Source organism: Ursus americanus, chromosome 3 (genome assembly GCF_024610735.1).
Source record: "Ursus americanus isolate L20-20 chromosome 3, mUrsAme1.1.p, whole genome shotgun sequence".
NCBI lineage: Eukaryota > Metazoa > Chordata > Mammalia > Carnivora > Ursidae > Ursus > Ursus americanus.
Window position 1 is genome coordinate 97269181 of NC_142129.1, and position 16307 is coordinate 97285487.

The window sequence follows — 16307 nt, forward strand, 5'->3', positions numbered from 1 at the left end:
GCAACTCTGTCTGGGTAGAGTCTCCGTGTCCCCTGCGAGGGGGCATGGGAATGGGCACACTGTGAGCCGGTATTTCCAGGCTTTTGTTCTCTGGCGGCTTTCCCTGGGGGTTTGCTGTGCCTCTTCTGAGAGTCAGAGCAGCAGTGGCCGAATCTCAGCCTCTGTCTCAGAACAGAGGGATCACGGACCGTTCTCCACTGATGTTCTGACCACTTTAACTCTGTTTCTGTTGGTGCTGCTCAACCCTGCAGCATCCGGGATGTGCGCCCCACACCCGGCGTCCCAGCCCTCACTTCCAGGGCTGGAGCATCTCTGTCCTTTGTGTTTCTAACACCGGCAGCCGCCAGCTGCTCCCGCGTGCTCCCGGAGCTCCCGGTCTCAGTCTGGTTCCAGTGAGGACACCAGAGCTCCGTGAAAAGTGTGGTGGTGCATGCTCCCCGCTCATGGTCCCAGTCTGTTCTCTCGCGGGTGCCGGTCCGCGAGACCGCCCGCTCCCCGGTGGAGGTGGCTACCGCTTCCCGGCGCCCGAACGCGGCGGCTCCCTCCCCCTTTCGTTTATCTTCCCATATCTGTGCGCGGTTTCACGGCTCCCCGCTTGGTACCTCAATACTCAGCGCTGGAGATGTTCATTTGTAGAGATCCAGATGTATCTTCCTGCATCTCAGGCTGATTCCGTGGATGTTCAGGCTGGTCTGGTACCTATCCAGCTCGACTCAGGGGACCGGCTGAAAAAGGGGTCCCCTACTCCTCCGCCATCTTCCCAACCAAGCTGAATAGCTTATTTTAAATACCACAATCTGTTCCACTGACCATGTCAAGTTTGGTAGTGAATAAAGGTGACTGGAAAGGCTTTCATAATTGCTCTACATTCGTCCAGCAAGCTTAGAAGGCAATAACTACTTAACATTATGGGATTTCTACAACAGGCAACACATATCATTTATTATACAAGACCACAGCCCAACTGGAGCTCTTCTATCCACAGGGGGAGAGTTAATATCTACCAGGTGTTACAGATATTACACCTGTAAGTTAGAGTCCTCTAGAAATCTTTAGTTAGCACCTATATTTGGAAATCCCTGTGGAAAATAACTATGGTCATCAAATAGGGATGGAATTAAGAAACAAAGAAGGAGACAGTAGCTTAAAGGCATCCTGGATGAAATGGAAAGAACTGTCGAGTTTGAGTAGAAAAGATCTGTGATACTGGTGCTCAGGAAGGAAATGAAAGAAAGGATATCATATCTTATAATAGAAGGTCCCACAGAAGAGCTATAAAAAATGATTGAACAGAAACACAAAACTGTCCTTCTCATGGTGGGAACACTGTAACATGGACACTATATAAACATGCCAGTGAACTAGGCACAGAACTATGAGATAAAGCTCAGTTTCAAATCCGAACCAAAGGCAAGAGGAAGAAAATAAAAGCTTATATAGCAGTTTAAATTCTATGAAAGCTGGAATCCATTCCAGAAAAAATACTGAATCCTAGCACTTCAGAACAGAAAAATTTAACTTTGCACTGTGGGGATTACTTCAATCCTGAAGCAAAAGACAAAAACCCTACTCTTCACTCAGCAATGTCACTGCAGTGGTGGTTGTTCCACAAGAATTGAAACTTGCACTAGAAAAACTAGGCTCTTAAGAAGAACAACTAAAGGCAAAGTGTAACTTATGTTTTGAAATTATTAGAGATTTAAACAGTTATAATTAAAAATTTCAAAGTAGCATATTTCTAATTGAAAAAAGCAAGCCACACGCAGTGGGAGTACAAAAATGACATTTAAAAATACAGGAAAAGATTTCCATTTCCAACCATATGGTATAGTAGGTATCCTGAAATATCTTCCTGCTACAAATCACCTTACTTAGAGGATAAAGACCTTGTGTTGCTATATTTCAACAATGAGAGGGAATGAGAAGAGAAAGGAAGGAAGATAGGAAGAGACAGAAAGACAGAGAGGTTAAAAATGATAAGAAAACTACAAATGTAATCCCAGGTAAGTTTCTGATTCATTTCACACTAATCCAAGTATTCCAGAATGTTCTAATACACCAGCCTACAGAAATAAGGGGAAAAAGCCTTAAATCTGTTTAAAAAAAAAAAAGACTCTGAATAAAACAATGAACCAAGAAAAAAATTCAGTCACAAAAGGGAAATAACAAGAAAGTTTCTTTATCTAGCTGGGGAAGGAAAGGGGCTGGAAGGGGAAGACGTAGTAGAGGGATGGGGAAAGGAAAAACTCCTCTGTAAATTCCTATACATTGGTTTGCTTTCACGAGGGAGAAAAATGGTGCTTGTAGCAACTGGTTCAAAATCTAAGTGCACTGCTTTAGGGAAAAGAGAAAGGTGACCCTTAGGGTACCTTGCATGACTCTACGAGCTACATAGAAGGAGCAAAATTATTAAATATCTCCTTTAGAAGAGAGAGAGAGAGACATCGAGCTGGTACACAAAGCCCTGGCATTTCAGGGCACTGCCCTAGGGAAAAGGACTGAGTTGCTCTTAACACTTGTTGTGGTTCTCAGCACCCAGCATGGCTCTATGCAACTGAGAGAAGGAATACAATTCTAAGACATTTCCCCACCCAGGAAAGAGCTAGAGGAATTAAGCAAGTCTATCCACAGAGAAGGTTTGACAGACTCCCCACCGCACCCCACAAAATCTCTACTCTGGTCATTCCCTCCTAAAGCAAGAGCATAGAGCCTGGAAGAAGTAACAATTTCTTTAAATGTGCAGACACCAACCAAAGCTACCAGGATCAAAGAAATCAGGGAAATATGACACCAGAAAAAAAAACAAACAAAGCTCCAAAAGCAGAGTATAAGGATATAAAGATCTATGAATTGCCTAACAAAGAATTCAAAATAATCTTAAAGAAGCTCCATAAACTACAAGAACACACAGAGATATAATCAACAAAATCATGAAAACAATACTCATGTATTTACAAAATGTAAAGTCCAACAAAGAGATAAAAACCATTAAAAAAAAAGGACCAAACAGAAATTCTGGTATGAAGAATATAACGATTGAACTGAAAAACTTAGTAGAGAGCTTCAAATGCAGACTCAATCAGGCAGAAAAAAGAATCTGTGAACTCAAAGAAAGGTCATTTGAAATTATCCAATCGGAGAAAAGAAAAAAAGAGTGAAGAAAGCCTGCAGGACTCATTGACATCAACTAAGTCAACACATGCATTATGGAGGTCCCATAAGTAAGAGAAGCACGAAAAAATAGAAAGCTAATTTAAAGAAATAATACCAAATAATACCAAAGAACTTCCTAAACTTGGGAAAAGAAACAGACATCCAGATTCATAAAGCTTAAAGAATCCCAAATGAGCTGCACAAAAGGGACTACCAAGGACACCAAGAAACATTATAACTAAATTGTCAAAATTCACAAAGACTGAATTATGAAAGCAGCTGGAGAAAAGCAACCAATCAAACAAAGGGTACCCCCCTGACTTAAAATACTATCAGTAGATTTCTCAGTAGAAAACTTGCAGGCCAGAAAAATGTGTAATAATACACTTAAAGTGCAGAAAGAAAAAGAAACTACCAACCAAGAATACTATACCCATCAAAACTGCCCTTTAAAAATGAAGGAGATAAAAAAAACAAAACAACAACAACAACAACAACAACAACAAAAACAAAAAAAAAACAAAATGAAGGAGAGCTGAAAACTTTCCCCGGCAAACAAAAACTGAAGGAGTTTGATACCACCAGAAGTTCCAACATCTATGAGAACACTGCCTTACAAGAAGTCTTAAAGAGAGTTCATCAAGATAAAATAAAAGGATGCTAAATAGCAACATTTAAAAAAAATGAAAGTATATGGATGCATGGGTGGTGCAGTTAAGCATCCGACTTGGTTTCGGCTCAGGTTGTGATCTCAGTGTCATGGGATTAAGCCCCACATAGGGCTCTGTGCTCAGCTCAGAGTGTGCTTAAAAATTATCTCTCCCTCTCTGCCCTATCCCCACCTCATTCTCATCAAGTCACTCTCTCTTTAAAATAAATAAATCTTTAAAATAATGGAAGTATAAATCTCACTGGTAAATGTAAATATATGTGCAAATACAAAATAATGTAACACTATAAGGGTGACACAGAAATCATTAATTAAAGCTAGCGTAAACGTTAAATGGGGGGCCTGGGTGGCTCAGTCGTTAAGCGTCTGCCTTCGGCTCAGGGTGTGATCCCAGCGTTCTGGGATAGAGCCCCACGTCAGGCTCCTCTGCTGGGAGCCTGCTTCTTCCTCTCCCACTCTCCCTGCTTATGTTCCCTCTCTCACTGGCTTTCTTTATCTCTGTCAAATAAATAAATAAATAAATAAATAAATAAATAAATAAATAAATAAAATCTTTTAAAAAAACCACATTAAAGACATACAATAAATGTAACTACAAAATCTGTTAATGGATGCACAAATAAAAGATGTGAATTGTGACATCAATAACAAAGTGTGTGGGGGATATAAAAATGTAGATTTTTCATATGCAGTTATCCACTTAAAATAAGACTGTTATAAATGTAAGAATTACATATAAGCTTCATGATAACCACAAAGGAAACAGCTAAAGAAAGGAATCAAAGCATACCAATACAAAAAAATCACCAAAAAGCAAAGGAAGACAGCACCAGGGAAAAAGAGCAATGAACTACAAAGCAGACAAAAAACAATGAACAAACTGGAAAGAGTAAGCCTTTATATAATAATAATTACTTTAAACAAAATTACTCAAAAACACAGGGTGGCTTAATGGATAAAACAAGACCCAACTCTATGCTGTGTACAAGAAAGTGACTTTAGATTTAAGGAAACTCATAGACTGAAAGTGTAGCATGAAAAAAGATCTGCAGATAAAAACCAGAGAGCAAGATGCTGTACTTACATCTGGAAAAAATCACCTTAACATAGTAAAAAAAAAACCAAAAAAAAAAAACACTGTCATAAAAAACAAAGAAAGCCATTATATAATGATTAAAGAGTCAATTCAACAGAATGGTATAATAATAATAAATATATCTGCATCAAACGTAGAGTATATAAACATATAAAGCAAATACAGAACTGAAGAAAAAAACTACTTCAATATAAGAATACTAGGACACTTTAAAACTCCAATTTCAATAATGGATAGAACATTTAGACATAAAATTAATAAGGAACCAGCAGACTTGAACAACACTATATACCATATGGACTTAACAGATATGCAGAACATTCCATAAATGCTCATGTTTATAGACACATTATTCACAAGAGCCAAAAGGTGAAAGTAACCCATAGTGTCTATCAATGGATGAATGGATAACAGAATTTGGCATTTATGTACAGCCTTTAAAAGGAAAAAAATTCTAAGACACAGTACAATATGGATGAAACTTAAGGACATTATGCTAAGTGAAATAAGACAATTAAAAAAAGACAATTACTATATGATTCCACTTATATGAGGTATGTAGAAGAGTCAAACTCAAAGAAACAAAAAGTTGAATGGTGGCTGCCAGGACCTGGAGAAGAAGGAAATGGGGAGTTAACATGTCCTACCCACAACTGGTGAAACTATAAGAAATGAGAAAGACTATAAAATGATGTAAACAATGTTATCACCCAACAGGATGCAATAACCTACACACAAAAAAAGCCACCCAACAAAAACAATACTTTTTTTTTCAAGTACTCAATGCTTACCAAGATAGACCTGTTCTGGACCTTCTAACAAAGCTCAACAAATTTAAAGGAATTGAAATCAATGACATTCTTTGGGTAAATACCCAGTAGTGTGATTGCTGGATCATAGGGTAGTTCTATTTTTAACTTTCTGATGAAACTACATAGTGTTTTCCAGAGCGGCTGCACCAGTTCGCATTCTCAACAACAGTGTAAGAGGGGAGGTCCCCTTTCTTCACATCCTCACCAACACCTGTTTGTTCCTGTGTTGTCAATTTTGGTCATTCTGACAGAAGTGAGGTGATATTGTAGTTTTGATTTGCATTTCCCTGGTTTGCACTGTATTTACATTTCCCTGTAATCAGTTGATTACAAAGATGTTGAGCATCTTTTCATGTGTCTGTTCGCCATCTATTGGTCTTTTGTGGAAAAATGTCTATTCATGTCTTCTGCCCATTTTTTACCTAGATAATTTGTTTTTCGGGTGTTGAGCTTTGCAAGATTTTTATACATTTTGGATACTAACCCTTTATCAGATATGTGATTTTCAAATATCTTCTCCCATTCCGTTGGTTGCCTTTTAGTTTTGTTGGTGTTTTCTTCACTGTGAAGAAGATTTTTATCTTGATGAAATCCCAATAGATCATTTTTGCTTTGATATCCCTTGCCTCAGGAGACATATTTAGCAAGAAGTTGCTATGGCCAATGTCAAAGAGGTTACTGCCTGTGTTCTCCTCTGGGATTTTAATGGTTTTGTGTCTCACATTTAGGTCACTCATCCATTTTGAATTTGTTTTTGTGTTTTATGTGAGAAAGTGGTCCAGTTTCATTCTTTTGCAGGTTGTTGTCCAGTTTTCCCAACACCATTCATTGAAGGGACTGTCTTTCTTCCACTGGATATTCTTTCCTGCTTTGTTGAATATTAACTGACCATGGACCATAGGTCCGTTTCTGGTTTTTCTATTCTGTTCCATTGATCTATGTGTCTGTTTTTATGCCAGTACCACAGGTCTGGATCACTACATCTTTGTAATATAACTTGAAGTCCAGAATTGTGATGCCTCCAGCTTTGCTTTCCTTTGCTTTGGCTATTTGGGGTCTTTTGTAGTTCCATACCAATTTTAGGATTGTTTCTTCTCCTCTGTGAAAAATGCTGGTGGTATTTTGATAGGGATTGCATTTAATGTGTAGACTACTTTGGGTAATACAGATATCTTAACAATATTTGCTCTTCCAATCATTGAGCATGGAATGTTTTTCCATTTATGTCATCTTCAATTTCTTTCATCACTGTTTTTTTATCTTATTTTATTTAAATTCAATTAATTAACATATGGTGTATCATTAGTTTCAGATGTAGAGTTCAGTTATTCATCAACTGCATATAACACCCAGTGTTCATTACATCATGTGCCCTCCTTAATGTCCATCACCCAGTTACTCCATCCCCCCTCTACCCACCTCCCCTCCAGCAACCCTCAGTTTATTTCCTAAGTTAAGAGTCTCTTATGGTTTGTCTCCCTCATTTAATCTTATTTAATTTTTCCCTTCTTTCCCCTATGATCCTGTTTTGTTTTTTAAATTCCACGCAGGAGTGAAACTACACAATAATTGTCTTTCTCTAACTGACTTATCTCACTTAGCATAATGCCCTCCAGTTCATCCACATCGTAGCAAATGGCAAGATTTCATCCTTTTGGATAAGTAATATTCCATTATATGTATACGTGTGTGTGTGTGTGTATGTATATACATGTATATATGTGTGTATACACACACACACACACACACACACACACTCACCATATCTTCTTTATCCATTCATCTGCCAATGGACGTCTGAACTCTTTCCATAGTTTGGTTATTGTGGACACTGCTGCTATAAACATTGGGGTGCAGGTGCCCCTTCATATCACTGCATTTGTATCTTTGGGATAAATACCTAGTAGTACAATTGCTGTGTCATATGGTAGCTCTATCTTCAAGTTTTTGAGGAAGCTCCATACTGTTTTCCAGAGTTGCTATACCAGCTTACATTCCCACCAACAGTGTTTTATAGTTTTCAGGGTACAGATCTTTTCCCTCTTTGGTTAGTTAGCTTTATTCCTAGGTATCTTATGGTTTTGGGTGCAATTAGAAATGGGATTGATTCCTTGATTTCTCTTTCTGCTACTTCATTATTGGTGTATAGAAATGCAACAGATTTCTGATATTACTGGATTTATGTATCAGTTTTAGCAATTTTTTTGGTGGAGTCTTTTGGGTTTCCTAAATAGATTATCATGTCATCTGCAAATACTGAAAGGATACAAAAATACTGATTTAAAGGGATGCATGCACCCCAATGTTTACAGCAGCATTATCAACAATAGCCAAATTATGGAAACAACCCAAAAGTCCACCGACTGATGAATGGATAAATAAGGTGCAGTATATATATATACAATAGAATATTGTTCATCCATAAAAATGCATGAAATCTTGCCCTATGCAACAACATGCATGGAGCTACAGAATATTATGCTAAGCAAAATAAGTCAATCAGAGAAGACAAATACCACATGATTTCACTCATATGTGGCATTTAAGAAACAAAACAGAGAGGAAAGCAAATCATAAAAGACTCAACTATAGGAAACAAACTGATGGTTGCTGGAAGGGAAGTGGGAGGTGAAGGGGGTGGGATGATAGGTTAAATAGGTGATGGGCATTAAGGAGGGCATGTATTATGATGAGCACTCAGTGTTATATGTAAGTGTTATATTTATGTAAGTTATATGTAAGTGTTATATATGTAAGTTATATTTAGTGATACATGTATCACTAAATTTTACTCCGAAAACCAATATGACACTGTATGTTAGCTAACTACAATTTAAAAAAAAACCTTGGAAGAAAAAAAAAGAAAAGAAATAAAACAAAGGAGTGACGAAAAAATAGAAAGGGGCAAGCTAAGAAACAGACTCTTTACTACAGAGAACACACTGATGGCCACCAAAAGGGAGGAGGGTGAGAGATGGGGGAAACAGGTGATGCAGAATCAGGAGTGCACTTGTCATGATAAGCACCAGATGATGTATGAAGTGCTGAATCACTAAATTCTACACCTGAAATTAATGTTACACTGTATGTGAACTAACTGGAATTTAAATAAAAACTTAGAAAAATAAAATAAATGACATATGAAAATATGCGGGTTGCAACTAAAGCAATAAGTGGAAATTTATAGCACAAAACTTTATATGAGGTAAGAAAAAAATATAAAACAATAACCAAAGTCCCTACCTCAAGAAAATATGAAAAGAACCAGAAGACAAAAAAGGAAGCAAATAGAAAAAAAGGAAATAAGATGGAAGTGAAATTTAATGGAATTGAAAATATGAAAACAATAAAGTCAATGTCACACAAAGCCACTTCTTCATAAAGATCAATAAGATTAATAAACTTATAGCAAGAGCGACAAAAATAACAGAGAAGACCAAACAGAAGGATCAGCAGTGAAGTGGAGAGTATTACTAACAGGCATTGAAAGTTAATAACAGAAAACTCCATAGGCCTTTATGCTCAAGCATATGACAACTTAGAAATGGACCAATTCTTCAAACACCACCAACTATAAAAATTCAACTACAATAAAAACAAGTATCTGAATAGTCTGTAACTAGTAAAGGAATTAAATATGTAAGAAAAAGCTCCCTTAATAGAAATCTCCAGGTTTCCCAAGAAAATTCTACCAAACGTTTCAAAAATTAATGCTGAATTTAAATAGTCTCTTCCAGAAAACAGAAGAGAAGGTAAAACTTCCCACTTTATTTTGTGAAGCTAGTATTACCTAATAACAAAACCAGACAGAGTCTATATCAAAGAACAACTATGGACTACTATTTCTCATGAACTCAATATAATATGAACAAACTAAATCCAACCATGTCTAAAACATTATACACCATGACCATGTGCAATTGATTCCAGGTAGGCAAGGTTGCTTCATTATTCTAGAGTCAATCAATGTAATCCACATATCCACAAGTAAAAGAAGAAAAAATCCTATGACCTCAATAATTAACTCAGAAAAAGGCTTTGGCAACATCCAATATTTATTGTTAATAAAATCTCACCAAAATAAGATTACAGGGGAATTGTTTCAGAATTATTTACAAAAAGAATCTACAAAAAACCTACAGCAGACATAGTACTTCATGTTGAAAGAATGAATACTTTCTCCATAAGCTCAAAAAAGGAAAGGACATCTACTCTCACTACTCATATTAAACGCAGCGCTGGATGCTTTAGCCACTTCAATAAGTCAAAAAATCAGTAAAGAGGCAAACATACAGATTGGAAAGGAAAAAATAAAACTGCCTCAATTAGGAAATGACATGATTGTCAGCAAAGAAAATCCCAAGGAATATAAAACACTCCACGTACAAAAAACCTCCTAGAGCTAATATCTAAGTTCAGCAAGTACCTCAGAAGCAAGATGAACACATGCTGATAAAATGCATTACCATGCACTGACAATGAACATATAGAAACCGAAATTAAAACACAATATTTCTTAAGGTTGTTCCATAGAAAAGGAAACACAGTATGAACTCGTTAAAACATACATGTTACGTATGCTTTTAAAAACTTCAAAAAAGTTGATTAAAAAATCGCAGAAGACCTAAAAAGATATACAGACATATGTCCATGGCTTGGAAGAATGAACAAAGTAAAAGTGTAAGTTATTCCCAAATTTATACAGAGACATATCTCAGAGATACTGTGGGTTTGGCTCCAAAGACCACTATAATAAAGCCAATATCACAATAAAGTGACTCAAATGAATTTTCTGGTTTCCCCAGGCATACAAAAATTGTACTTACACAATCTTCTAGTCTATTACATGTGCACTAGCAGCAGTATGTCTAAACAAAACAATGTACAGATCTTAACTAAAAATACTGTTTTGCTAAGAAACATTAGCCATCGCGTGAACTGTCAGGAAGCCATAACCTCTTGCTGGTAGAGGGTCTGCCTCAATGCTGATGGCTGCTGACTGATCAGGATGGTGGTGGCTGAAGGATGGTGTGGCCTAAGGCCATTTCTTAAAATAAGACAAAAATGAACTTTGGTACATCAACTGACTCTTGCTTTCATGAATGCTTTCTCTGCAGCATGTGATGCTGTTTGATATTTACCCACAGAACTTCTTTCAAAGTTGGAGTCAATCCTCTCAAACTCCACCACTGCTGCTTTAACAGCTAAGTTTCTGCAATATTCTAAACCCTCTGTTGTCACTTCAACAATCTTCACAGCATTTTCACCAGGAGGAGAAACCACTTTCTTTGCTCATCCATTAGAAGCAACTCCTCATGTGTTCAAGTTTTATCCTGAGATTCCGGCAATTCAGTCCCATCTTCAGGCTCTACTTCTAGTTTCAGTTCTCTGGCTGTTTCCACCACATCTGCAGTCACTTTCTCCACTGACGTCTAGAACCTTCAGTTTGTAAAGAAATGCAGTAACTGTGAAGCGCAATAAAGCCAGGCGCAATAAAACGAGGTGTGCCTGTGCAGGACTGATTAACATAATTCCTACCAACACCCCAAAGGTTTTTGTAGACACACACAGACTTTTGCTAAAATTTATTTAATGATGAACAGATCCTAAAATAGATAGAACAATCTTGCTAAGACAGGAATACAATGGGATGAATAACGGCCCATCATTAAGGCCACAGCAGATAAGATAGTGAGGTACTGAGAGAGGCATAAACACAAAGAAAGGAAAAGGATAAAGAACCCAGAAATAGAGCCACACAAATATTCTCAACTACAGTTTAACAAAGAACGAAAGCTATTCAATGGAGAAAGGACAGCATTTTTAACAAAGGATGCTGGAGAAATGTGACATCCACAGACAAAGCAATAACAACAAAAATAGCCTTGCCCTAAATCTCATACATAAAGCAAAACTAACTCAAAATAATTGCAGATATTATTTGTAATGCAAAAAAAGATGTAAAAAGAATTTTTTTAAGAGAGGAAAATCTTCAGAATGTAGGACTATACAAGCAGTTCTTGGATTTGACCCAAAAAAAGCACAACCTATAAAAGGAAAAATGGATACACTTGACTTCATAAATATTAAAAACTTGCTTCCTTAAAAACCCATGGGAAGAGGAAGAACAGACAAGCTAAAATCTAGGAGAAAATATTTACAAACAACATATGAGAAAAACACTAGATCTAGAATATATGAAGAATCCTTTTCACTGAACAGGGAAAAAGCAAACAATTCCAATAAAAAATGAGCAGCAGTTGGGGCGCCTGGGTGGCACAGCGGTTAATCGTCTGCCTTCAGCTCAGGGCGTGATCCCGGCGTTACGGGATCGAGTCCCACATCAGGCTCTTCCGCTATGAGCCTGCTTCTTCCTCTCCCACTCCCCCTGCTTGTGTTCCCTCTCTCGCTGGCTGTCTCTCTCTGTCGAGTAAATAAATAAAATCTTAAAAAAAAAAAAATGAGCAGCAGATAGTTCATCAAAAGGATGTGCAGGTGGCAAATAAGCATAACAAAAAATGACCAACATCATTAGCAATTAGGGAAATGCAAATTAAAACCATAATGGGATATTACTAAATAACTCCCATGGGGGATAAAATAAACATTAGTTACAAGACTACATGCTGATAAAAACTTGGAGAAATGACCACTCATACATTGCTGATGGAAATGTAAAATTAACTATAATATGACCCAGAATTAGTAAGCCAAAATGGTAAATTGTTTTCACATGAAAACTTGTACACCAAAGTTTACAAAAGCTTTAATTCTGACAGTCAAAAACTGGGATCAGTCCAGATGCCCTGCAACAGATAAAAAGCTAAATGAGCTGTGGTACATCCACCATGGAACACGACTCAGTAATATAAAGGAACCAACTACTGGTACATATACCACCTTGGATGAATCCTGAGGGAAATTATCCTGAGGGAAAAAAGCCAATCCTGAATGGTTACATTGTTTATGATTATTGAAACTTCAAAAACGGAGGGCAGAATAGTGAATGTCAAGCGTTAAGGAGAGGGGGCGGAGGGGGGGGAGGTAGTCAGGAAAGAGGTAGGCGTGGTTATAAAAAGTAACACAGGGATCCTTGTTGGATTGGACCTGTCTGTATCTGGACTATGGTGGTGGATACATAACTCTGCATAAGAACTCGACACACAGAAACGAAAAGGAGTAAACTTGCCAAAGCCAAATGAGGGCAGTGGATTGTAGAAATGTCAATACCCCTACTTGTGATATTGTTGTCTATCAGTATGTTTGCAAGACGTTACCATTGGGAGAAACTGGGCAAAATGTACAAGGGATTTCCCTATAACCTTCTTACAACTGTATGCCTACTTAAAATTCTCCTCAGCATTTTAATGTAAATAAAAACATCCTAAAACAACTGATGTGTGAGTGTCCCTTTATAATCGTTACAATAATTTTAAACAAGGCCCCATATTCTATGGCATTCACCTCATACAGTAATGGTGTTTGAACCTCTTTCTTTAAACCAGGCAGACCTGTGAATGCTTTGACCAAGACACCAGAACACATAAGATGCCAAATAACTCCCAAAGTTGGGGCAGAAAAAGTCTATGATTTATGCTTTCACTTCTCAGGACACTCACCCACCTATGGCTTTCTTACAGAGGGTGACCCCCTGTCTCAGAAACAAACCATCTGCTGTGAGAAGTTTAAACCACATGGATATTTGAAAATATGGAGATGGTAGAGAATAGAGAGTGTAGGAGAGAAAAAAGAAAAATAGAAGAAATCATAGCTGTAATTTTCCAAAAAATTGATGAAAAACATGAAATCAGATTCAATAACCACAAGCCAATCTCACACAGAACACATACATACAAACAAGACCAAACCAAAGCACACCATACTCAAATTGCTAAGAACTAAAGATACAGAAAAATATTACTGAAAACAAAGAAAAAAACCAACATGTTAAATATGGAGAAACAGCAACCTATAAGGGCCCCTGGAAGGCTCAGCTCAGTCAATTAAGTGTTTGACTCTTGGTTTCTGCTCAAGTCATGATCTCAGAGTCATGAGATCAAGCCCTGGGTTGGGCTCCACACCGGGTGTGGATCCTGCTTAAGACTACTTCTCTCTCCCTCTCCCTCTGCTCTCCCCTCCATCCCCTGCTCTTTCTCTCTAAAATAAATAAATAAGTCTTTAAAAAAAACTTGTAAATAATGGAATTCTTATCAGAAGCAACAGAAGCAAGAAGAGAGTGGGAAAAAAATAACTTACAATGCTGAAAAAGTAGCCTACCAGACCAAAATTTTCTAACCAATGAAATATACTTCATAAATAAAAAAAAACAAAACAAATAGAATGTGTAGGTAAAAGAAAACTGAAAGGATCCTTTGTCAGCAGATCATAACAACGACAAATGCAACAGAAGATTTTTCAGACTAAAGAGAAATAATATCAGATAAAAACTTTGATTCTCAGAAGGAAGAACACAGAAAATGGTACTATACACATAAAAGACTATTTGTTATTTAAATATCTTTAAAAGATATTTACAGCAAATGCCTTCAGAAGTATTTTTATATATTATAATACAGGTGGATAGAATGATAGTGCATAAAAGATGAGGGTGGTTTAAATGAAGATATAAAATGGCAACACTTCTATATTTAGCAGAAAATGACAAAATACAAATTTTAAGTGAACTGTGAAATGACAAAAGATGTACATCACAATTTTTAGAGCAACCACTCAAACAAAAAAAAAATTCTCATCGCACACACAAAATATGCAACTCTTTGTGTTTACAGATGTTAACTCAGTGTGGTAGTAACACTGCAATATATACATATATCAAATCATTATGTTGTATATCTAAAACTAATGCAATGTTATATGTCAATACTGCGCTATATGTCAATTTTATTTCAATATAAATAAATAAATAGGTAGACAGATAAAATGAAACTCTAAAAATACACTCAAAGGATGAAAAAGGGGGAATTTAGGCAATAATAGTAAAATAGTAGACACAATAATAGTAAAATAGTAGACACAATTCCAACTGTATCAATAATTACATTAAATTTTACTGGAATAAATGCTCCAATTAAAGATTTTTTTTTATTGAGATAAGAAAGGGCTCAATTATATGCTGTCTACAAGAAACATGCATTTTAAATATAAAGAAAGATAACTGAAATTAAGTGGTTAGAAACATATACCCTTGCAAACAGTAAGCATAAGAAGACCGAATTAATAACATTAATTTTAGATAAAATTTGAGAGCAAGAATTACAGGGGACATTTCATAAGGATAAAAGAACAAACTATAGCTTTTAGTTTAAAGGTCTTGCATATTTTCTGCTAAATTTATAATGAAGACATATGTGGGTTTTTCAATAAAGGCAGAATTAGTATTTGACACAAATGAACAAACACCCATAGCATAACCTCTCAGGAAACTAGGAACAGAAGGGAACATACTTGATCTGGTAAAAGGTATCTATGAAAATTTGGAGCTAACAGCATATTTAATAGTGAAAGCCTAAATTTTAGCTTCCTCCCTAAGATCAGGAACAAGAAAAGGATATCTATTCTCACCACATCTATGTAATACCATACTGTAGATTCAAACAGGATCAGGAAAGAAATAAAAGGCATAAAAATCAGAAAAAAAGGAAACACTGTCTCTTATTTGCATATGATATGATGGTTTATATAGAAAATCCCAAGTAATCTTTAAAGCTAGTACTGTAAGAAATGAATTTAACAAGTGGCTATAAATACTATATGCAAATACGCAACATGCAAACATCTATTGAAAACTGAAACAACTGACCAATGAATTTTTTAAATATTCCATTTAAGACAGCACTAAAAAACAAAACAAAACAAAACAAAACAAAAACACAAAATACTTAGGAACAAATTGAGCAGAAAATGTGCAAGACCTTCAAACTAAAAACTGCCAAAAAAAATTAAAAGGTGATTTTTTAAACCTAAATAAGTGGGGAGAACTAACATGTTTATGTATTGGAAAACTTAATATTATCAAAATATCACTTCTCACCATTTGACCTAGATACATGGTGACTCCTATCAGAATCCAGGGTATTTTTTGTTTGTTTTTAGAAATCTGACATAGTAACTTAAAAAAATTTCTGGAAATAAAAAGGACCTAGAACATCTAGAACAATCTTGAAAAGGAACCAAAATAAAATACTTATATTAGATTTGCTGTAAAGGTACAGGCATGAACAAAGTGTGGCACAGGCATAAGGATTGACAAATACATCACTAGAAGAGAAGAGTGGAAAAACACAGTGCATCTAAGAAGAAATAGAACATATTTGGATCAAATCTTCAAAGAGTTAGATATATCTCCAGTGGGACAAATATGTCAAAATAAGTCTGAATTTCCCATTGTCAGGGGAACATTTCACATTACTTAGACCTTGCTAAATTCAAAGTGTATTTAGTAATAAGAATAAATGAAAAGGCCCAAAAGTTGAAAACTGAATGAAATGAACAATAAAGCAGATAATACTAAATAATATTTCAGATTTGTAAATTAAAGTCCCCAGAATGCTTCTGT

General features: G+C 36.2%; 1 protein-coding gene across 4 annotated transcripts in view; it reads right to left on the reverse strand.

The window, feature by feature from the left end:
- The window catches only part of ZPBP (zona pellucida binding protein), a 119263-nt gene that overhangs the window by 48596 nt on the left and 54360 nt on the right, over positions 1-16307 (reverse strand). The window contains exon 7 of one of the 4 annotated variants that reach the window (XM_045788500.2): positions 9127-11170. The exons of the other annotated variants lie outside the window; for them this stretch is intronic. Within the exon in view, the coding sequence (XP_045644456.1) occupies positions 11093-11170 (78 nt within the window). The 3' untranslated portion in view covers positions 9127-11092. Of the gene's footprint in view, positions 1-9126; positions 11171-16307 lie in introns of those variants that run through there. 4 annotated transcript variants of the gene reach the window in all.